The sequence below is a fragment of the Littorina saxatilis genome, linkage group LG8 (genome assembly GCF_037325665.1).
Source record: "Littorina saxatilis isolate snail1 linkage group LG8, US_GU_Lsax_2.0, whole genome shotgun sequence".
NCBI classification, from domain to species: domain Eukaryota; kingdom Metazoa; phylum Mollusca; class Gastropoda; order Littorinimorpha; family Littorinidae; genus Littorina; species Littorina saxatilis.
The window spans coordinates 16,444,787-16,469,786 of record NC_090252.1 but is presented as its reverse complement, the minus strand read 5'-3'; the positions used below and the strand labels follow the sequence as shown (position 1 = coordinate 16,469,786).

Here is a 25,000-nt window from a genome sequence, read left to right as displayed (position 1 = left end):
GTATAGTGCAATGTTGAAATGAAGTTACCGGTCTGAAACATTTAGTCGTTTCTTCTGAGACAATCCTTGTTCTCTTATCATCTACAGATTTACCGCAGTCTTCACCACGCGAATTCCCAACAGAAGTCAGACTTTCGAACATACAATATACGTAGGCAAGCATGATACGTCATGACGTCATATGATTCCTAGCATATTGACGTAATGCTAAACATCCGGTTATCTCGAGTTTTCTCCGTAATACATGTCCGTGGGTTTTTCAATGTTCGGTTATTTCCGTGGCTTCATGCGGAAAGGGAACCGTCGTCTGCAATCAACGACATGGACCATTCTGGTACTTGTTGCTGACAAAAACATGATTTTAACACAAAATTTAATGTCAGAATAGCTATATAAACGCTATTGTGTTTTCATCGTAGCAATAGGGTCCGATATTTAGACTCGAACAAGTATAATGCGACTCGTCTTCGACTCGTCGGCATTATACTTGTCTCGTCTAAATACCGGACCCTATTGCTACGCTGAAAACACAATAGCTGTTAATATTCATGTTCACAGGTCTCTAGCTCTTTTAAATATCACATAACGTATCAATTACTGGTTTAACAGAAGCGTATTATATATGTCGTGCCGAAATCACGGAATTGCCGAATTCGCGGAATCGGCAACATTTTTGCCCATTTCGCGTAATCGGCAAAACGCTGCCTATTACGCGAAATTCCAAATGCATAAAGGCTCCTATATATTGTCCATTTTTGCAAAAGTGACAGCCAGTCTGTAACTTTTTTTGTCACCAGAACATTGCATTAACATGAATTTACCTCTCTATTTTGGTTTTGATGGTCTGTGTTGGTCTGTGTCAAGCATAACTCTGGTAATGCACGAAAACTACACTTGTTGCTATAACTTGCCATAACTTATCGATTATTGCAACAGTTATCCATTCGAGTATCTAGCTGTCTAAGTGTGATTATATCATAGGCATTTGATAACTTTAAAGCCAAAAACGGGCTGCCGATTTCGCAAAATCGGCACAATGTACAAGTCTTTTACGCATTTTCGGCAAAACGCTGCCGAATTCGCGTAATGGTCAGCGTTTTGCCGATTACGTGAAATAGGCAAACATTTTGCCGATTTCGCGAATTCGGCAATTACGTGAATTTGGCACGACATATATATTATTGCCGACAATGAATCTGTAAAGTTGCACAGAAATTGAATGACTGAAAAATAGCACATAAGGCGCATTACTCATAACGCTGACGTAGAACTGTAACGACGACAACTCGTTAATTTCGAATAATAGACAAGAACCTGATTATCGGTTGAGTTCACTGCTTTTCTTTTGTTTTTCTCTTTTTTCTACATGCAGACAATAACTTCCTTGTGAGAGTGGACAGATGAAACCATTGCCAGTTAAAACGGATCTGTGAAAAGAAATGTCCTTGTACGTTCACTTTGCAAATTGGAGTTTTCCTGGTGAAAACAAAAAACAATTCAACAACACTCGAAGCCTTAAGTCAAATAATGTGGTGACTACAAAAACGACACACGTCTAGTCAATTGTCATGCCCGAGGCATACTTACATGTGAATGGCAATATATATATCGCCTGCTTCCTAAGAGAAGACTAATCTTCGAAACACAACAGCCTACCTCTGTGTTACTGACACAATTTTCAAAATCCTAGTGAAGTGTAGTATTTGTCAGCGAAAGCTTGAGATATGCCCCTCCTGAGAGACAGACTGACAGACAAACACAAATACACAAACAGCTGTATTTTGTACAACCTTTACACATACACCATAGCATTTCACATTGAAAACTCAGAACTGGCTAAATTGTTCTTTAGAGCTGTGGGGTCCAGTTTGTGATACGGATTTGTATTTATTGTAATCATCATAATGTATGTCAACTTTTAATTAAAGTACATGCTCTTGATTTCTGTTTAATTTTATCTGGTACAGTTCTCTGGATGTTCATCATGTCAAATTGTGATTGGAATACATGTTCGTGATTACGGTTATTAATTCTTAAGATAATTAATGATGCAATCATTTACAAAAACAATATCATCCATTATCTATCGTGTTAGTATCGTGTGTTTATCTAACCCCTGTCACTTCCTGTGATTTCTATCCAGCAGGACCGGCACGGTTGGCCTAGTGGTAAGGCGTCCGCCCCGTGATCGGGAGGTCGTGGGTTCGAACCCCGGCCGGGTCATACCTAAGACTTTAAAATTGGCAATCTAGTGGCTGCTCCGCCTGGCGTCTGGCATTATGGGGTTAGTGCTAGGACTGGTTGGTCCGGTGTCAGAATAATGTGACTGGGTGAGACATGAAGCCTCTGCTGCGACTTCTGTCTTGTGTGTGGCGCACGTTATATGTCAAAGCAGCACCGCCCTGATATGGCCCTTCGTGGTCGGCTGGGCGTTAAGCAAACAAACAAACAAACACATATCCAGCAGGAATAATATTCGTAATGTATTCAACATATAAAATCAAGCTGTGCGTGTATTTGTCATTCTTGCTCTGCAAACCAGGAACATACTCAATGGAATATATCAATGCGATGGTTATTATGTCTACTTGAAAGCCAATCACATGCGTAAGATGGAAACACCTGGGACCTATGCTCTGTTGGACAACCTATATTCAAACACGGACAGGCACATGGACAGACATTCAAACAGACAGGCAGACAGACGGACGGACGGATAGACAAACAAACAGAAAGACAGACAGACAGACAGACGGACAAAGAAAGCACATGTGTACACTGTCTTAGAGCGAATATGTCATTATGTACGAATTATGTTCTTAATGTTTGGATTGCAATAACAACAAATGCAAACAAACGCATTAATGACAAAAGGCCAGGCCATACAAAGCGTTTATCCTTCTATCATCAGTAGAGTCCCAAGCCGCATCTTTACACAGTCTATAACCACTTATATAAGAACAGGCAGACGCACTGATACAGTGTGACTTAAAAATGCAACCCACAAACATGCTAATAACGTCTCAAATCAAATTACATCAAATTAACTGTATCATCTCACATGGAGAAATTGCAGTGGTGGTACATATAACATAAATACAAACAAAAGACTATAACATTAACGTCTAGTGGCCGAAAGTACTTCATATTTGGTGTACATTAACATCAGCTAATGCATGAACAGTCCACAGTTGACATTTCACAAAACGCAGACCATTTGACCCACAACAATGCCAAATTGTCGACAGGTATTGCATAAGCTGAAGTTGGTGTACACCAAATATCATTGTTATGAGCATCATGTGGGTTGCATTTTTTTATGGAGGGGGGGGGGGGGGGGGCACCCTGTATATAGACACACATACATTGACAACCAGACGCGTAGATAACCACCTAGCATGAAGGACGGATAGACTGACCGACAAACAAATGTGTATACAAAGCGATTGACAGATGGTCGGGTGGACAGACGGGTAGACAGGCAAGTCAATAGGAACGTAATTATTTGACTCATTCTCTTAACAAACGTTTGCAGTAATAACAAATACAAACACAGAGCCGACGATCAAAACAACGCAGTGACGTATAACGACAAAATTGAGGTCACTTACCTTGTGAAACAATGGCTATTGGGAAGACAACAAAGATAACACATCGCAGGAACATCTCCATAATATCACAAAACCTCCAAATCCAACGAAATTACAGTCGCCTGTCTTCTCAAACATTACATGCACTGTGATATGTTGGCATTGCTCATCCTGGTTTGGAGTGGTTTCACACGAGCACATTTTCTTCATATATGTGACCCTCCACCACGAAATGAGTCGCATGTCACCTCGCGCGGTTCTGCGCTAGACTTGATATAAGTCCGGAGAGTGTATGGTAACAGCGTGAGGGTCACCTTAGTCACAGGCTTATAACTCAAACAGTTTTCGCTCTTTTCTAAAACGGGTTTCACCGCTGGATAGAGCATAACAAACTCTTTATGAAAATGTAAAAATATGAACATCATGCAAAGGTGACATGCGACTCATGCCGTGGTGGAGGGTCACATATCTGTGTTTTCCTTTTGTGGGCGTTATACTTGCGCTCAAGATGGCAGGAATCCTAAACGAGGATGTGAAATATGAATTTGTGTAATTTCACTTTGCGTTCGCGGTTCAGGATATACATCAGCAGGAAATGCCTTTCACAGCAAATTTGATTAAGAGTCGAAGTGTTTTTCACAATGATAAAATGTTGTGCTGTGTCAAAGCACGAATACAACGCGTGTTGGAAATATGAGTGCGTGTTTATGAGCGGTATTTGGACAACTGTTGCATGTCAACTTTAAACAGATACTTGTTTTCTGCCTTTCATTATTTGTGACCCTCTACCACGAAATGAGTCGCATGTCACCTCGCGGGGTTCTACGCTAGGCTTAATATAAGTCCGGGGAGTGTATGGTAACAATGTGAGGGTCACCTTGGTCACAGGCTTATAACTCAAACAGTTTTCGCTCTTTTCTAAAACGGGTTTCACCACTGGATAGAGCATACAAAAACTCTGTAGGAAAATGTAAAATTATGAAAATCATGCGAAGGTGACATGCGACTCATTTCGTGGTGGAGGGTCACATTTTTATAAAAGCATTTGATGCCGTAAAATTCGACTTATCGAAACTTAAGGCGGCACTGTGGAGACCTTATTTGTTCATTGACTTCTCTAAAGTATTGGACACACTTTCTTTGACCGGGTCCGAACTATACAGTTGCATTTCAACTCGGAAGACTAAAAAAGCTGACAGAATCTGTTCAATAAATGTCTGCTGGAAAATTGTAATTGCAACAACGAATTTAAAATATGGGTTCACTGTGGTTTTGAGTGATTTAATCAATCCAAAATAGCTTTTGAGTTTTCCGATATTTTGAAGAGAACAGAATTTGTCGAATGTTGCTATTAAGACCTAGGACAGGGGTTATAAACTTGCGCAATGTAAGTTTTTGCTTCGATGCAGTTTTGTTTGTTTGTTTGAAAGCAGACAAACCGTTTCCTTTCGCTTCGTTTTCGCGCATAAGCACTGTCTGTCTATGTGTCTGTCTGTCTGTCTGTCTGTTTCTTTCTCTCACTCACTCACTCTCTCTAATTTAAAGTCTAGCTGTTCTAAATTCACAATACAGTTAAAAAGCAACTTGCTCATGTCACAGTAAAATAAGAACCTCATATTGTGTTAAACTGCGAATAAAAAAGTGTGTGTAAACAGGGATTGTTACTGGTGTTATATCCGGACATACACAAAGCACACAAGTGACAAAATGTGTGTTTTATCCGGACATGTTGCTAAATTGTGAAAATGTAAGGCAAATTCAATTATTTATATGTATTAAACATTATTTCAAGCCTCCATAGTTATTTTGGAGTGATTTTGAAGACGTGTTTTATTTCGACGTCGAATTAAAACGATGTGTCGAAGTAAAGCGCCAAATTTCGCGCGGGAGTCGAGTTATCCCAGCATAAACACCAACACACACACACACACACACACACACACACACACACACACACACACACTCATACACACATACACACACACACACACACACACACACACACACATACACACACACAAACATGCGTGTACGCCCTGAATAAGGTTTGAAATCAAAGTCAAGACAACACACAGGAGTCGGTCATTTTACCAGCCAAGCAAATTACTGTACACGTAAACGGAGCTATAGAGAATAGTACATGGCTTGCTGTGTCGTACCAGATTTACACGAGTTGTTTTTTTAAATATTGAACTGCGAGCGAAAGCGAGCTGTTCACTATTTGAAAAAGCAACGAAAAAGGTACGGAACAGCAAGCCATGTAGTATTCTGTTTATCCTACATAGGCCTACTGTACTTACGTGTATTTTACTGAAAATGTCCTGCATTCGAGGCAGCTAAATTGAAGACGCTTGTTTTAGAACCTCGATCTCTTCCATAGCCTGGTGCAATCTCTTACGTCAAAGCAAAACGTCACTCTGGAAAGTGTAGCGTGACGTGTTAGTTCTAAAAATTCGACGAGGGGAATTAGCGAGCGCAATAGACCTTTTTCGTATAACCTTTGCCCCCAGCGTTTCGACCAATCAGATTTTAGGGCACGGCAGCCTCTCTCTGATAACCGGAAATAAGGGGCAATAGGTGCCTGGCCTGAAATACCTCTTTCACTGTCGGTGCTCGAAGTACTATTGCTAGAGGATTACTTTGAGAAATTCTGCAAGAAAACGGATTATCTTGTTCAAAATCATGAACTAAAAGTCAAGGACATGCATGAAGGTATGGTTTGAAACGGCTATTGGTGGTATATGGACGAAAGACTTGGCGAACTTCCCCTGCATAAGCGAAGCAGAGGTGATCGACCACAGATCTACAGATCTCTGGATCAACTTTCTTACTGATACTACTGCGTCGACGTTCGACAAGTTATACGACGCATCCAGCGCAAAGAATGCAAAACCTTGGGGTAAACGATAGACATACTGTGTGCATAAAATGTCTTTCTGCATGGCACAACAGCTAGTAAGCAACTGTGGTGATCAGACTCAGAGCGAGTGTGCTGACGTCAATGAAGCAGACTCGCAACGAAGTGTATGCTGTTGTGGGGGGACGCTGACCGGACAGGCACTTGGAGCCTACTGCGAGTGTATTGCTGGGTAAGTGTTGTTGGCCTTGTATGTTTTGTGGGATTAACTTGATGGCTGCGTTACTTGGTATCTTACACAATCAGTTTTCATACTCAGTCATATAATGCATGGCACACACAGTGACAAACACACACAGAGATTCATAATTCTCTACTAAAAATGTCTGCATGCAAAAGCTGTCATTTTTGACAAAGTTATGAGCAGCATGTTAATGTAATTTCAATCAGTATCTCCAGGAGACCATGCCATGTTGGCTAGGCATGTTCAATAGAATACCAGGTACCTGAGTGCGGAGTTTTATTTAATGTGTACGTACACATGTGTTTGTGAATCCTCTTGTCAATGAAGGTTATCACTGCAGTAAGATCAAATTCCATTCTGAGCCGGTATATATTTTATATAGATATCAACAGCATGCGCTTACAAGCTCTCTGTAGGAATTCCTAGGAAAGATAAAGTTAATTGTTATTACTAGCAGGCTAAGGAAAATCAAGATGACACAAACGGAATTTGAATGTGTGTTGTTGTTTTTACCAGAAAGGACAGTCTTGCAACCATGTGGCCGCCACCCTTTTTGCTGCTTCCCACTACATGGCTGAAGGAATCGACACTGTGCCAGCAGACAAAACTTGTACACACTACAAATGTATGTGGAAGGGGCATGCTGCCATGAAAACTGCACCAGCTGCTCTCGATGACATACAAATTGTTAAGTAAGTGTGTATAATAATTAATAGGGTTGCATTACCTAGAGGTTTACATCAGAGTGTGATCTATTTTTTTCAGAACATAAGTCTCAAAGTTAAAATATAGAGCTTGTTAACTACAACAGCTACAAGACTGGGGAAAGAGAAACAGTGATATTTATAAAGTGCATTATCAACAAACTATGCATTTTACATTTAGTCAAGAGACCAGGGCGGTGGTGTATGTTTGTGTGTAGAGCAATTTCTGGAAAACTACAACATGTTCTAAAGGTTAAAAACAAACCAGCCCTGAAACAGTGAAAGTGGCAAGTATTTTACTCGCCATAGTTAGTAGAAGCATGCATCTGGTGAGTAGAAGTGTTCATCTACTCGCCAAATGCGAGTGAAGATGCTGAATCAAATTGTTGGTTTGGTTCGTAAAATTTGCTCTCTGGCTGGTACGTTTTCAGAATCACTAGCCAGAGGCTAGTGCATAATTTTTTGACTTTCAGGGCTACAAGCTTAGAAAGTTAAACAGATTTGTTTTAAACACAGGGAAGCGTGATTTCCTGTGGGACAGTTTTGCTACTGCGCTATGCTGGGTTGCCATTTACCTTATTCGACGTGGATGCTGGTTTTCAGCTAAGCATTGTCCTCGTGAAATGTACTGCGTTCAGTATCGTTATACATGTTTGACAGACTGGCGCAACTTGTTTTAGCATTTGTACCCAGCATAAGATTTGCTTTAGTGTCAAGTAAAAAAAATAATTTCATTTTCAGGTATGCTTCAAGACAAGACAAGTTTCCCCGGACGACTCTTCAAGGCCTCAATTTTGACCAAGAAGTCCGGATGCAAGGAAGCGCGACTAAGAGATCTTCAACAACCGGTACCAACCGTTTGAAGGCTGCATATAGTTATGATATACTGAACTAGGGTTTTCAAGGTGTGATTTTTTTTTCCAATACCAGTTAATTAACCTTTGCCGGATGCCGCTTTTGACTACACACGCCCGACGATGCGGGTTTGTCTGAACCCATACATTTGAAAGAGGGTTTTTACCGTTTATTTCTCTAACGACGATGCGGGTTTGTCTGAACCCATACATTTGAAAGAGGGTTTTTACCGTTTATTTCTCTAACGACGGGGGGGGGGGGGGGTGTTCAGGGAAACCCACAGCGCTACTTCAGTGGGTGCATCGAGTTTCTCCCTTCACCGACTTCTTGCAGGGAAGGGAGAGGGGGAGGGAGAGGGGGAGGGAGACTGAGAGACTAAGAAAGAGAGAGAGAGAGAGAGAGACTAAGAAAGAGAGAGAGAGAGACTAAGAAAGAGAGAGAGAGAGAGAGAGACTAAGAAAGAGAGAGAGAGAGACTAAGAAAGAGAGAGAGAGAGACTAAGAAAGAGAGAGAGAGAGAGACTAAGAAAGAGAGAGAGAGACAAAGAAAGAGAGAGAGAGACTAAGAAAGAGAGAGAGAGAGAGGACTAAGAAAGAGAGAGAGAGAGACTAAGAAAGAGAGAGAGACTAAGAAAGAGAGAGAGAGACTAAGAAAGAGAGAGAGAAAGAGAGAGACTAAGAAAGAGAGAGAGAGAGACTAAGAAAGAGAGAGAGACTAAGAAAGAGAGAGGGAGAGAGAGAGAGAGAGAGAGACTAAGAAAGAGAGAGAGAGAGACTAAGAAAGAGAGAGAGAGAGAGAGAGACTAAGAAAGAGAGAGAGAGACTAAGAAAGAGAGAGAGAGACTAAGAAAGAGAGAGAGAGAGAGACTAAGAAAGAGAGAGAGGGAGACTAAGAAAGAGAGAGAGAGAGACTAAGAAAGAGAGAGAGACTAAGAAAGAGAGAGAGAGAGACTAAGAAAGAGAGAGAGAGAGACAAAGAAAGAGAGAGAGAGACTAAGAAATAGAGAGAGAGAGACTAAGAAAGAGAGAGAGAGAGACTAAGAAAGAGAGAGAGAGAGACTAAGAAAGAGAGAGAGAGAGAGACTAACAAAGAGAAAGAGAGAGACTAAGAAAGAGAGAGACTAAGAAAGAGAGAGAGAGAGACTAAGAAAGAGAGACTAAGAAAGAGAGAGAGGGAGACTAAGAAAGAGAGAGAGAGAGACTAAGAAAGAGAGAGAGAGAGAGAGAGACTAAGAAAGAGAGAGAGAGACTAAGAAAGAGAGAGAGACTAAGAAAGAGAGAGAGAGAGACTAAGAAAGAGAGAGAGAGAGACTAAGAAAGAGAGAGAGAGAGAGAGACTAAGAAAAAGAGAGAGAGAGACTAAGAAAGAAAGAGAGGGAGACTAAGAGAGAGAGAGAGACTAAGAAAGAGAGAGACTAAGAAAGAGAGAGAGACAAAGAAAGAGAGAGAGAGAGACTAAGAAAGAGAGAGAGAGAGAGACTAAGAAAGAGAGAGAGACTAAGAAAGAGAGAGAGAGACTAAGAAAGAGAGAGAGAGAGAGAGACTAAGAAAGAGAGAGAGAGAAACTAAGAAAGAGAGAGAGACGTAAGAAAGAGAGAGAGAGACTAAGAAAGAGAGAGAGACTAAGAAAGAGAGAGAGAGAGACTAAGAAAGAGAGAGAGAGAGAGAGACTAAGAAAGAGACGGAGAGACTAAGAAAGAGAGAGAGAGACTAAGAAAGAGAGAGAGAAGAAAGAGAGAGAGACTAAGAAAGAGAGAGAGAGAGAGAGAGACTAATAAAGAGAGAGAGACTAAGAAAGAGAGAGAGAGAGACTAAGAAAGAGAGAGATAGAGAGACTAAGAAAGAGAGAGACTAAGAAAGAGAGACAGACAGAGAGACTAAGAGAGAGAGACAGAGAGAGAGACTAAGAGAGAGAGACAGAGAGAGAGAGACAGAGAGAGAGAGACAGAGAGAGAGACAGAGAGAGAGACAGACAGAGAGAGAGACAGAGAGAGAGACAGAGAGAGAGAGAGAGACAGAGACAGACAGTCAGATAGACAGACAGTCAGATAGACGGATAGACAGATAGACGGATAGACAGATAGACAGACAGACAGACAGAGCAACTGACAACAGACATACAGACAGAGAGATACGGACAGACAGACAGAGAGACAGACAGTCTCTTGGAGACAAACAGGCAGACAGACACTGTTCCGCCGCTTTGGTAATTATGGGTGTAGCAGAACCCGCGCCGTCGGCAGAGGGATAGTTACAATCACTACTACTCTTTAAAAGTATGGGTTTGTGTGAACCCGCGCCATCGGTAGTGTTTATGTAAATTATCATAATCAATTAATTTTAATGTTTTGTCATGTACACACTAAAAATTTGCAGACAGAGAGCAAATTAGGTGTGTGAGAGATACTTAAAATTTCAAAACGATACCTTTAATGGTTCCAGAGTTACAATGATTTTAGTGTGTCTCTGGGTACAGGTGAACCCAGGAAGCACGGCAAAGGTTAAGTTGGTAGCAACAGTTAACTGTTCTGTCAAGTGAAAAATGTATGTAGTTTCAATATGGACAGGTAAAATCAGTACTTTGTTTACAGCGAGGGAGGGTACGTAGTGCTGTCACCTCTGTGTGTGAGTTCAGGTTTAATTTTTTAAATGCCTGCAGTTAAGACAGAAGATTGTGGAAGCTGATAAGAACTTGTGTCAGAGGATAGTAAGAAGTGTTTCGGCTTCGTACGGACTATACCATCATCCATGACTTGTGTGTATTATTCGGAGAACGTATCAGAGCCGAGGACATGTGTTGTGAACAGCGATTCTCAGTGATGAAAGTGTAGTGTGTGTAATGCCGGACTGTATTCTTCTTCAACTTCGGAATGGCAAGGAGATATTTTGTGAGATGTTTTATGATTTGATATCCATGTACTGATGATTTCATTCAATAGCGAAATGTTTGAAATGTTCATTCGTTTTGTGCCATGTTTGTTGTTCAAGAGCGTGTTGTCACCATCCCTTATGAATATGGACGTGTGTGAATGTTGGTGCAGACATGAGCGTTTGAGCGAGTGAATTTAGAAGCCCTGTGCATGAAAGTCATTACCGGACAACCAAATCAGCAAACATAGAAATTCCTTGTCATACACATCGATCTGATCAAGGTAATAATGTTAGCACTTTTTTCCAATTTATTTCACAGTTATTTGTTATTTTTGGGAGGAAATTATAATGCAATTCACCGATTTTAAAAAACATGATTCCAATTGTCTCCCTTGAACAAATTTGTTTGTACAAAATTTGTTACTTACTTTTTTTTTCTCAAGGCTATATCAAGGAAAATTCTTTTTGAACTGATTGTGGGACCGTGCACAAGCTGACAGACTTGAACTCAAAAGTTGCAGAAGATTCTTGGCTGCGACTTTTGAGTTCAAGCCGATCAGTTTGTGCACAGTCCCAAGATTTGTCTATATTTATTTATCACTTAAAATAAAATACAGTTTTTCTTTTAATGAAACTGTAGATATGTCAAAGACTGTTTTGAATAATTTTGGGGGGTAATTTTCTTTAAGAAATAACTCAAGTGAATGCACAAATTGTGTACTAAAGTGTCGGTACAAGGGAGACAATTTGAAGCCATTTTAAAAAACAAAGCAGTATATTGCATAATAATATCCTTCAATTATAACAAGAAATAAGGAATAAACGTCTCTTGACATGTTGTCTACCTAATTATCTTGATCGCATTTATTTAAAGTGGGAATCGTTATGTTCGTAAGCTCACATACAATCATTGATGAAACAAACTCAGACCAGACCAGAGATTTGATTGATAATGGGCCCTTTATTCTACCAGAGTACCAGAGTAAATTATATAAACCATTACATGACAAAATAAGCTTCTTGCTCTTTGGAGTGATGTGGCCTTTGGCAGTTCATCAACCCAGTAATGTAGACCTGCCTTTTTTTACGAAGTAGGTACATGCATACCGAAAGATCACCATATGTGTGAAACCATACTGCAGTGTCATTTTTCAGTAGAGAATCAACAGAAAAAGAGCGTATGTTCTCCTTCACCTTCATGTTGTCTTTCTTCAAGCCAGAAACATCTTCAGTCAGACGATTAATCACAGAGGCCTGTTATGTAATTATCATCTGCAGCTCTGCCAACTTGAGGTAGTCTGTGTTCCAATAACAATACCCTCACATGTAGTCGTGTCCCTCTTTGCAAAGGCATGATCTGGCCCTGGTCCTAAGCTCTCACTAGATGCAGAGGGCAAAGGAATGGCTGCTTCTGTAAATACAAAATCAAATGTATACATTAGCAATATAATCAGCATCAATGATCTTGTTATCAGATTACACATGCATCACACTCACAGCATTTAAGCATGAAAATACCTGAGGGAAATAACTCCTGAAATTGAAAAAAACTTAGGGGTGCGGGAGATGCTCCCCGGAAATTATTTTGGAGTGTTCCATGCAAAATCAAAATTGTAGAAATCTAGTGCTATTTTTGTTGTTGCATCAATTCAATGGTACATTTCTGGGAATAAAAAAAATGATTCAGCATGAGCTTTATCGATGTCTTGAAAACTGCATCACTATCTGTATCAAGTAACCTCCTTAATCTTCTCGATTCAAGAGTCTGTTGATTCAGAGATACTGTAGCAACAGATCTCTGGTTGATTGCATGCACGCGGCTTGTCGACAATGTCTAGATCTTGTTTGTTTGTTTTCTAAAATCTTGCAATTGTTTCGTGACCCTTCCTATGCATCCGTTTTGGGCTGCCGATTCATTTTAAATTTCTTATACACTGATGTAGGAAGACAATTTGAAGTCAGCAGATCATAAATTGATAAAAACAAACAAAGCTTACTTGGCTCTGAGTCTCTTCCAGATCCGATGATATTTTCAGCGTTGACACTGGGGGGTGGAAGCAAAACCGCTTGCTTGTCGTCGGTCTTCACTGAGCGGACAAAGTCACGTCTCCGACCAGTACCTTGTCCTTCTGCTAGAGTCACTTGTTCTTGATGTTCTCTCAAATCCAAGATTAAGGGTGGGTACGAAGTCAAAGGAGTTGGCATCGTTGATAGCCGTGCCATTGCCAGACACGAAGTGACGCGAGCAGACTTTTCAATCAATGGCACATATCTCTGGGCACAACAAACCCCTGTCGTCGGATTGCTTGCACCCATCGCGTCCTTCGCTGTTGCGCCTTCCCAATGCACCCATCGGAAAGCCATACAATGACAAATTCTGTCCACCGTATTTCTCTGTCTTCATTGATTCCACTGTTGCACTTGCAGTTGTAAACACAACAGTTTGTCTCGTCGTCTCCGCACTTTACTTTGCACCAAGCCTCGTTGTCGATTTTTCCTTTTGCCCCTTAGTTCCGGTAGATCTGACAATAAACTTCACAGCGCATGCGCCAAAATTTAAGTGAAAAAGGTCTATTTGTTTTCCATAACGACGTTTGTCTCGGTGACTTTGGCATCATAAGCAGTGGAAAAACAGGTCCCTGCCAGACTTGCTTGACATGACCTCATTCACATGATATACACACTTGTGGTTTAAACGATTATTATCTCACGGGTGTCTCGCTCACGTATGTAGGATAAAATACCATCTTTGCTGAAAGTGAAATAGTAGAACATCTTTACAACGTAAAACAGTTGGTATCTGTTTGCCAAGACTGAAAGGTAGATCTTGCGAACCAAGACGACGCTGTTCCTTCCCTTGTCAAACTAACGTCATTGATGTTCTTGAAAATATCTGACGTCATATCAAAAATTGGCATTCGGAGAGTGCTGCCTGGCTGTACATTTTTGCAATCAAGTTTAGATACCGCATTTCACGCGAATAGTGTGCAAGCTTAATTGCAAGACGAGGTCAAACTGCAGAGGACGTAAAAAGGACAAGACATCAATGGAGAAAGAAACACTGATGATATTTGTTGTCCTGGTTCTTGTCACAGGTGAGTTTGAACATCTAAAGCCATGTTTATTTTTCCAAATTCTATTTTCGATGGACGTATGATAATTATTTGCAATCTCAAGACACACACATGTACCATTTAGAAATCTCAAAACTATCCCATTTGACGGAAATTCCAGAGCCCACATCGGAAGAGGATGGTCGGAGAGTCGCACGAACTAGATAGAAAGAAAGATGAGTGAGGTACAGATCTTCAGCACACACAGACATATAATTATGATCCCCTCTTCTTCTTCTCCTGCGTTCATGGGCTGAAACTCCCACGTACACTCGTATCTTTTGCACGAGTGGGGTTTTACGTGTTTGACCTCCCCCCCCCCCCACCCCCCCCCTCCCCCGCCATTCAGGCAGCCATACGCCGCTTTCTAAGGATGCATGCTTGATATTTTCGTGTTTCTATCACCCACCGAACTCGGACATGGAGTACAGGATCTTGTACGTGAGCACGTGGTCTTGTGCTTGCGTGTACACACGAAGGGAATTAAGACACTAGCAGGTCTCCACATGTGTTGACCTCGGAGATCGGACAAATCTCCACCCTTAACCCACCAGGGGGTAGCGGCCGGGATTTGAACTCACGACCTTCTGATCAAGATGTATTATCAACTAGGGCACTGCGCCTGCCGTAAATATGCTCCAGATATGTCTTGCAACTATGTCTTAAACACTGACATGGAGGTGGATGTCCGATGTAAGTTTATTTTATTTCCATTGTGCACTTGCGACTTGAAAACGCAGCCTTCCTAAGGGCCCGTTCACACAGCGCTGCGTCCTTACCACGACCATGCCGATCACGCCGATCTGAACAAGTTATCAAGTCGGGGCATATTGCCGTCAAAATCCAGCACATGGCACTAATACCCTAGTCAAATAATATAGACGCCGCTTTTGCTACGACGAAAAAGTGTCCGAGAGCGTGGCTAATCGTGCGCCAAACGTGGCAGGATCTCCTTGAGCGTGGTTTGGTCGGGGTGGGATATGCTAGGTCGGGAAGCTTGCACGCTCTCGCCACAAAACAAGCGTAGTCGTGTACAGTCGTGATGTAGTTTGTTTTAGTCGCCATTTGCTGGATGTTGACGGCGAGCCCCGACTTAATAAACTTTTTTCAGATTGGAGTGATCGGCATGGTCGTCGTAAAAACGTGGAGCTGTGTGACGGGGGCCATGAATAAAATTACATCACGACTGTAGTGCGCCACGACCCGGCTACGCTTGTTTTGTGCAGTTCAAAATAAGAGTAGAGAGATCGTGCAGCTTCGCGACCTGGCAGATCCCACCCCAACCAAACCATGCTCATGGAGATCCTCCCACGTTTGGCCCACGATTGGCCACGCTCTCCGACATTTTTACAACGGAATAGAAGCGGCGTCTCTGTGTGACTGGGGTATGAAATACGTCCCCATTATGTAGAGGGGTATGTGTGTGAGTGTGTGTACGTGTGTGTGTGTGTGTGTGGGGGGGGGGGGTGCAATATCTGGCGAAATGACACGAAGGATAGCTATTACCAACGATGGACTATTTTGCGCCTTCTTCCAAAAGGTCGAGGATATGTGGTTGAGAGTCAAAACGTCGAGTGTGACAAAACGTCGAGGATTGAAGGGTCGATCAGTGAATTGTGAATATCAGATTCGTTTAGAGTTTGAAGAATGATTTTGAGCAGCCAATGTTTTTGGAGAACGGTTTCACTGCCGAATTGCAACTGAACTCTGTTGTCATACGTCCGCAACAAGATGACAGTGTCCGAACAACCCCAGTTCAAATATGGCTTACACGATCTTGTCTGTGACAGTAACCTTTGTATGTTGCCTTGTCTTTACCTTTCTCTGACTGACAGAACTTAACCCTGTGTCTGTGTACCTGTTAGTCCACAGTGTGTGATCACCATGCCCAACACAGCACACTATACTTACCGACAAAGCCAAAGTTAACATTACAAAATACTGGTCGTTCAAAACACTGTTTGACTCGCATGTTATGACTAACTAAACAAAACCAAATCATTATACACAAGAAGGCACATTCAATCCATCATTATGTTTAATGCATAAAGGATAATTTCGGCAAAAATTTGAGACACTCGTAAGATATCCCCAAGACAAAAATACAAACCAAGACAACAACATCCACACAAACAATGCGTAACATTATAGACAACAACATCCACACAAACAATACGTAACATTATAGACAACAACATCCACACAAACAATACGTAACATTATAGACAACAACATCCACACAAACAATACGTAACATTATAGACAACAACATCCACACAAACAATACGTAACATTATAGACAACAACATCCACACAATTCAATACGTAACATTATAAACAACAACATCCACACAAACAATACGTAACATTATAGACAACAACATCCACACAAACAATACGTAACATTATAGACAACAACATCCACACAATTCAATACGTAACATTATAAACAACAACATCCACACAAACAATACGTAATATTATAGACAACAACATCCACACAAACAATACGTAACATTATAGACAACAACAGCCACACAAACAATACGTAACATTATAGACAACAACATCCACACAAACAATACGTAACATTATAGACAACAACATCCACACAAACAATACGTAACATTATAGACAACAACATCCACACAATTCAATACGTAACATTATAGACAACAACATCCACACAATTCAATACGTAACATTATAGACAACAACATCCACACAAACAATACGTAACATTATAAACAACAACATCCACACAAACAATACGTAACATTAAAGACAACAACATCCACACAATTCAATACGTAACATTATAGACAACAACATCCACACAATTCAATACGTAACATTATAGACAACAACATCCACACAAACAATACGTAACATTATAAACAACAACATCCACACAAACAATACGTAACATTATAGACAACAACAAAAGTAGCACAGACAGGAGTGTTTGCGCACAGAAAGGATACTCGACATTCCCAATCCTGGATCTTTTGTCGCCTCAACCATTTGCTGTCGACCTTTTATCACACTCGACGTTTTGACTCTCGACCAAAAGTCCTCCACCATTTGCGCCTCAACAATTTTGTTCTCAAGCTTTCGCCGGATTGCCCTCACACCATACATTTTTGTTTCAGGTGGTGTACACTGTGCTGATTTAGAGGTCTACTGCAAGGATTTTTATGACGGAGATACTGTGATCGCTAACGTGACTGTAAACAGCAAGGCAGTAAATGGTGAGGATTGTATCGCAGGCATTTTCACTTCAATATACTTCTATTTTGTTAATAAAAACACAAAGAACATTGTAAAAACGTACTATGCTCCATACGACTTTGCATCAGGTACATGTAACAATTCCTGCAATGGAGATGCTCGTTGTGCCACTAAAAATGGCTTTATTTACACATATGAAGTGAGATTCCGAGCAAACAAAACACTGCATTCCCAACAATTCCTGAAAGCTACAACCAGTTGTATACGACCCGATCGTCCTGGGAATCCCTATACCGTCAACTATACCAGATGTGATCCAATTCCTGTTAAAGGTAAGTCTACTTTCTTCTCCGCAGATATTGATGTTTTGCATTTTAAAATAGAAGCAAACTAAACGAAGCTGTTCAAAGCCATATTATTGATCTGAGCGTCACCGTGTAGTTTTGGCGAATTTGACGACTCTGAACAATCAGGGTAATCCACTACCTGTTCAAGACGCACACGGCACAATTTGCTAGCAGACGTACCAGGAGTATGCTAAATAATCAAATCAATGAGTGAACGAGCTTCAAAGCGATGCTTGATTGTATCAGGTGGTGGGGATAAAAAGTAGTCAACAGCCGCTGCGGCTAGATCGGTTGGTCCCTCTAAGACGCGGGACCCCAGTAGCCAGCGTCATGTATATCAACAAGGGAAGTAACTCAGTAGGAGTAACCTATTCAAACATTTCAAAGAGGTCTCGTTCTTTACTTTTGTTCATGCATAGAATTACGCTTTGCCAACCTGTTGCTTTTGCAAAGTGAAGGCGGTCGTTCTTCGCTGTAGCATTATTTGCAACACAGAATCTTATTGTGTACATTTGGAAGATATCTTTAATGCTTTTTGACTCACATTCATCTCGAATGTTTTTCAAGCTAACCCTCTAACATTTTGCACGGTTTTAAGGTTTGATGATCTCACGAAGTGACCCCATTAATTAGGTCAACCCTCGTAAAATGTTGGGGTCACAGTGGGGTCATGTTCGTTTCATAAAAAAACTTTACGTTGAGGTTATCTCGGAAGTTTTGAAAGGTAGAGCTTTAAAATCGTGCATACTTCTAGGGTTTGTAAATTTCCCGACATGACCTGTTTGTTTGATTTACCCTCGTCAATTTTTGGGTTCACAGGGGGTCATGTTCGACTCATAATAACTTAACATTGATGACATTTAAATGTTTTTGGAGCTAGAGCTTTGAAACTTTAAACACTTCAATGGTTTGATAATCTGACGAAGTGACCCTAGTTTGATTTACCCCAACACAATTTTGGGGTTAAAGCGGGGTCGTAAAAACTTTACGTTAATATTTTCTCATTTATTTTGGGAGCAAAAGCCTCCACATTTCACACAATTGTAGGTGTTGTGTTTACATGTTGTGTTGATGTTGTACATGCTCATTGTGTTTACATTGTGTTTTGACGTGTTACATGCCTATTGTGTTTACATTGTGTGTTGCTGTATTACATGTTCATTGTGTTTACATTGTGTGTTGACGTGGTACATGCTCATTGTGTTTACATTGTGTGTTGACGTGGTACATGCTCATTGTGTTTACATTGTGTGTTGACTTGGTAATGTCTATTGTGTTCACATTGTGTGTTGACTTGGTAATGTCCATTGTGTTCACATTGTGTGTTGACGTGATACATGTCCATTGTGTTCACATTGTGTGTTGACTTGGTACATGTCTTTTTTGTTTCAGCCCGGAAGGCTGAGGACAGCACAAAGCCCGGAGAGAAAAACAACAGCGACAACACCAGCACAACGCCCACAGACACGGAATCCAGTTCACCGAGCACTCTGGTCATCGGTCTGGGTGAGGCAGGAGGTGTGTGTGTCGTCATGGCAGCAGTCGGTCCTGGAGTCTACTGCATCAGGAAACGACGGTCAGGAGGTCAACAGAATGTCCCTCCAGTCGACGCCCCACCAGCCAACCTCCGTCCAGCTAACGCCCCTCCAGCCAACGCCCCTCAAGATGACGACCCTCAGGTTGCTGGCAGCGCTGGGCCATCTACAGGCCAGGCTGGTCCCAGCTCTCATGACGTTGAGCCTGACGAGCCCAGTGTCGATGATTTAGAGGCCAGTTAAGCTAGTGAAGGCGCAGAGGACACTGCGTCTGAAGTGTCTTAAATGGCAATCTCAGAACCTTGCACTATTGAATCAAAACCGTTGTTAATACATTTTCGAAGGAACACAACTCTGCTGCTGACTGTTCTTTCCATCACAAAACATGTGTCTTTAGTCACGTCTGATTGTGGCAGGATTGGTTCGAACATGTTCCGTGTACGACAAGTTGTTGAGTTCATAGTAGAGGAAATATCATAACAGGGAAACTAAATGTCTCATGGAGAGAGGATGACCAATACAGAAACATTCTTAGATTGTTGCTTGCGTGCATGTTTAGTTGACAGTTGTTTTGCCTAAAAAAAATCAAGATAGGTTAGTGTTTAAAAAATAAACACGTTTTGCTGCTTTTAAATCAACCTTGGAATGAGAACATTTAATTCAATATGAATAAAAGTGTTTTCTGTGTGATCGTGCAGTATTTATGTTTTTGAATAAGATTACGAACTGTAATTACAGTCACAAAAGAATAGAATATATACTTGTTTGCTAGTCACAGCCTGACAGGGATCCGACCCCCCTCACCCCCTGATGTATCTCGTCTAAAAACAAATTATGTGTCTATCTTTTTTTTCTGACTTTTACTTTTTGGAAGCAAAGAACAGTAAGAATTTGCTTCCCAGACACGAGGATAGACCTAGATACTACCGTTGAAATGTAAGATTATCTCACCTCCTGGGGGGAGGGGGGGGGCTTCGCATCCCTAGACCCCGCGGAATGTCGTCGCCCCTGTGCCGCACAAGAGCCCTAGACCCCTCGGAATGTCGTCGCCCCAGTGCCGCACAAGGGTCCTAGACGGCCCCTAGACCCCGCAGAATGTCGTCGCCCCTGTGCCGCACAAGGGTCCTGGACGGCCCCTAGACCCCGCGGAATGTCGTCGCCCCTGTGCTGTACAAGGGTCCTAGACGGCCCCTTGACCCCGCAGAATGTCATCGCCCCTGTGCCGCACAAGGGTCCTAGACGGCCCCTAGACCCCGCATAATGTCATCGCCCCTGTGCCGCACAAGGGTCCTAGACGGCCCCTAGACCCCGCAGAATGTCATCGCCCCTGTGCCGCACAAGGGTCCTAGACGGCCCCTAGACCCCGCAGAATGTCATCGCCCCTGTGCCGCACAAGGGTCATAGACGGCCCCTAGACCCCGCAGAATGTCATCGCCCCTGTGCCGCACAAGGGTCCTAGACGCCTGCCTCATTTTTGGACCCAATACCCCCCCCCCCACCCCCACCCGCGGCCTGTTACATTTGACCCTGCCCTGAATCCCAAGAATAACACATGGACCAGTAAAGGGAAGAATCAGCAATCAATCAACACAGGCAGACACACACATACAGGTTTACATACACACACCAGAACACACAGTCACATACACGAACGTACACACACACACACACACACACACACACACACACACACACACACACACACACACACGCACACACACACACACACACACACACATACATACACACACACAAACATGCGTGTGCGCCCTGGATACGGTTTGAAATCAAAGTCAAGACAACACTCACAGGAATCAGTCAGTTTACCAGCCAAGCAAATTACTGTACAGTTCGGAGCCTATAGCATTGTCTTAAAACGAAAGTGATAAGAGTTGTCCGTCCCTGACATAGCCCGTCGGCGGGTAGTTCCGGTTGGGTTTTTTTACGTCCAAATTGGATGAACGAGTCAGAGAAGAAGATTAGTGGAGGAAGAAAACGTTACTGTGTCTGCTGCTCAAACTACGCGGGTAAAGCAGTTGAAGGGCGGATTGCCATGTGGTTCCATGTTGCAAACACAAAACCGGAACTACCTGCCGTTCCAAGGGCGCAACTCTGTCCGACTATCGCGTTAGTTACGAGACAGTGCTATTAGTCCAAGCAAATAAGAGAACAACGTTGAAGTGACAATGACTAGGTTTAAAATGTCCCTTATCAGAAAGTTCAACCTCAGTCCTTTGATGTTTATTAAACACATTTTCATATAAAGTTGGCGCTTCATATGGAAAAGTGGCTTTGAAATTGACCCTAATCCTTCTTTGGGCTCTGTAAATGTCGTTTGGGGCTATGGTTGTAAAACGGTATCTACTGGTCACCCCAATGTATAAACTGAAAACTCTTTCTGCACCAGAACACGCAGAAAGGATTGTATCTGCCTGATGTCTGATGCTTTTCAAAATCCCCAACCACTAACACCTTCAAAACGGACATTAACTGACACTGTTGTTTTTCCCTATATAATCCTTACTATTTTTCCGAGACGTCGTCGTGTTGTGTATTTAGCTTGCCACAACCTCATACATGGTCCTAAAAGTTAAAGTTGAAGAAAATACTAAAGATAAATGAACAAGCTGACGCAGTGTCATTCGCACCGTGGGAACATACTAAAGTCTGGTTCCAAATAGGCTTAATTTCCTTCTATTTCTTTGTATTTCTGCCTCGTAGGGGTAGGGGTGTTCAAACCAAAGGCACCTTTAAACCAAAATTCAAATCACACATCTTACAATACTAAGACACTCAGCAGTGAAAGGGTGTCTGCTGGTAAAAAATTCCAAACAATCCTAAAAGTACTTCACTACTAAACGTGCTTTTAAAAAGAGCCGTTATTTTCCCCTCTATAATCAGTATTGTGTTTTCTGCGAACATGTAGTCTATTTAGATGGTTGTCATGTGCACATGAGTTGCTAAAGCGTTTTCAGTTGGGCATATGTCGAAAAGCAAAGAATTAGCCCTTTGAAAACCATCAGAACTGTCACACAAAAATAACATTTACCTATCTCACCAACTGACCAAACATAGGGCTTTTCCTTATGTATTATGTATTGTCGTGTTTTTTGTAGCATACTTGTGAAAACAGCCACCACTGTTGTAAATGATACTTTAAAGAGCATTATTTCATTTTTACAGTTGAAGGACAACCTGGACTGCCGTATATTACAGCTGTTTTACAATCAGCCAAAATTTTCTTAACAAACGTATGTTAAGAACAACTCCCATAGTGAAATTGAAGGAAAACAAAGTGAAAATCCCCCTGCCATAGAGGAGCTAAAGAATCAACAATAAACGACTGCATGGATAGCTTGATGCACGAATGCATTGCGGACATGTTTGTCTCCAACCAAGAGAAAGTTCCAAAAAATCCCTTTTGTGCTTCTTATTATACAGTGACGTCAAAGACAGCCTTTTCTGCTGTTCATACATTCAGGGGTTATGGTTACACTAAACGACGTAGTTGTAGCCATACTGCCATCCAGATTTATTTTTTCCTTGCGAGCAGTCACAGGGTGTTTGTGCTGTCTGCCAACCGTCAGACGACCCCGCCCAAGTCTGTTAAGGGACCGTTTGACCGTTATAGAACGCGTCTTTTTGATTTTTTAGCACATTTGGAAACGGTTGATTTTTATCCCTACCATTGTTTCCAAACATTATATAGGAATGTTTTGTGAACAACGGATAATAGCCGCTACTCGCATGTGTAGCAAAAGTGAGCGTACATACTCACCCTGGTCGTACAGCCGTTGTCCGTTGCCCGTCGTCATCTGTCTGTACAAATCATTACCTTTGGATTTTTCTCGAACGCTATGAAGTGAAGAAACACCAAATGTTGCAAAATGTTGTATGACCCCAAGAGCTCAAAAAAGATACTTGAGAACCTTGACCTTACCTTAAGGTCAAGGTCACAGGGAGAATGAATGTGGTCTAAAAACTGCAAAATTTCACATTGTGCCAGTTTTCTGGAAAACAAATTAAAAACAGCGGGCTTAGTTTTGTATGTTATACGAGAAAAAGAAAGCCTTATCTTCTGATACCATTTTGGTTGACCTCGCTTCAATGTCAAGGTCACAGGAGTAAAGTTAAAGGGGCAAGCTCACATCAAAATATGTCTACAATTCAACTTTGAAGGGCTCCTCTGACCTTGACATTGAAGCGAGGTCAACCAAAATGGTATCAGAAGATAAGGCTTTCTTTTTCGTGTATACCATACAAAACTAAGCCCGCTGTTTTTAATTTGTTTTCCAGAAAACTGGCACAATGTGAAATTTTGCAGTTTTTAGACCACATTAATTCTCCCTGTGACCTTGACCTTATGGTAAGGTCAAGGTTCTCAAGTATCTTTTTTGAGCTCTTGGGGTCATACAACATTTTGCAACATTTGGTGTTTCTTCACTTCATAGCGTTGGAGAAATATCCAAAGGTAATGTTCAGTACAGACAGATAAAGACGGGCAACGGACAACGGCTGGACGACCAGGGTGAGTATGTACGCTCACTTTTGCTACACATGCGAGTAGCGGCTATTATCCGTTGTTCACAAAACATTCCTATATAATGTTTGGAAACAATGGTAGGGATAAAAATCAACCGTTTCCAACTGTGCCAAAAAATCAAAAAGACGCGTTCTATAACGGTCAAACGGTCCCTTAACAGACTTGGGCGGGGTCGTCTGACGGTTGGCAGACAGCACAAACACCCTGTGACTGCTCGCAAGGAAAAAATAAATCTGGATGGCAGTATGGCTACAACTACGTCGTTTAGTGTAACCATAACCCCTGAATGTATGAACAGCAGAAAAGGCTGTCTTTGACGTCACTGTATAATAAGAAGCACAAAAGGGATTTTTGGAACTTTCTCTTGGTTGGAGACAAACATGTCCGCAATGCATTCGTGCATCAAGCTATCCATGCAGTCGTTTATTGTTGATTCTTTAGCTCCTCTATGGCAGGGGGATTTTCACTTTGTTTTCCTTCAATTTCACTATGGGAGTTGTTCTTAACATACATTTGTTAAGAAAATTTTGGCTGATTGTAAAACAGCTGTAATATACGGCAGTCCAGGTTGTCCTTCAACTGTAAAAATGAAATAATGCTCTTTAAAGTATCATTTACAACAGTGGTGGCTGTTTTCACAAGTATGCTACAAAAAACACGACAATACATAATACATAAGGAAAAGCCCTATGTTTGGTCAGTTGGTGAGATAGGTAAATGTTATTTTTGTGTGACAGTTCTGATGGTTTTCAAAGGGCTAATTCTTTGCTTTTCGACATATGCCCAACTGAAAACGCTTTAGCAACTCATGTGCACATGACAACCATCTAAATAGACTACATGATCGCAGAAAACACAATACTGATTATAGAGGGAAAAATAACGGCTCTTTTTAAAAGCACGTTTAGTAGTGAAGTACTTTTAGGATTGTTTGGAATTTTTTACCAGCAGACACCCTTTCACTGCTGAGTGTCTTAGTATTGTAAGATGTGTGATTTGAATTTTGGTTTAAAGGTGCCTTTGGTTTGAACACCCCTACCCCTACGAGGCAGAAATACAAAGAAATAGAAGGAAATTGAGCCTATTTGGAACCAGACTTTAGTATGTTACC

At 41.6% G+C, this 25,000-nt stretch overlaps 1 protein-coding gene and 1 long non-coding RNA gene across 2 annotated transcripts in view; one reads left to right on the top strand and one right to left on the bottom strand.

The window, feature by feature from the left end:
- The window catches only part of LOC138974534 (uncharacterized), a 96,328-nt gene extending 92,656 nt beyond the window's left edge, over positions 1-3,672 (bottom strand). Inside the window, exon 1 of the mRNA XM_070347248.1 lies at positions 3,612-3,672. Within this exon, the coding sequence (XP_070203349.1) occupies positions 3,612-3,672 (61 nt within the window). The remainder of the gene's footprint in view (positions 1-3,611) is intronic.
- A 2,399-nt stretch (positions 3,673-6,071) lies between these two features.
- LOC138972898 (uncharacterized) lies at positions 6,072-8,327 on the top strand. Its single transcript, XR_011457801.1, has 3 exons — positions 6,072-6,679; positions 7,208-7,383; positions 8,137-8,327. It is a non-coding gene; the product is annotated as an uncharacterized lncRNA (long non-coding RNA).
- Positions 8,328-25,000: the final 16,673 nt, after the last annotated feature.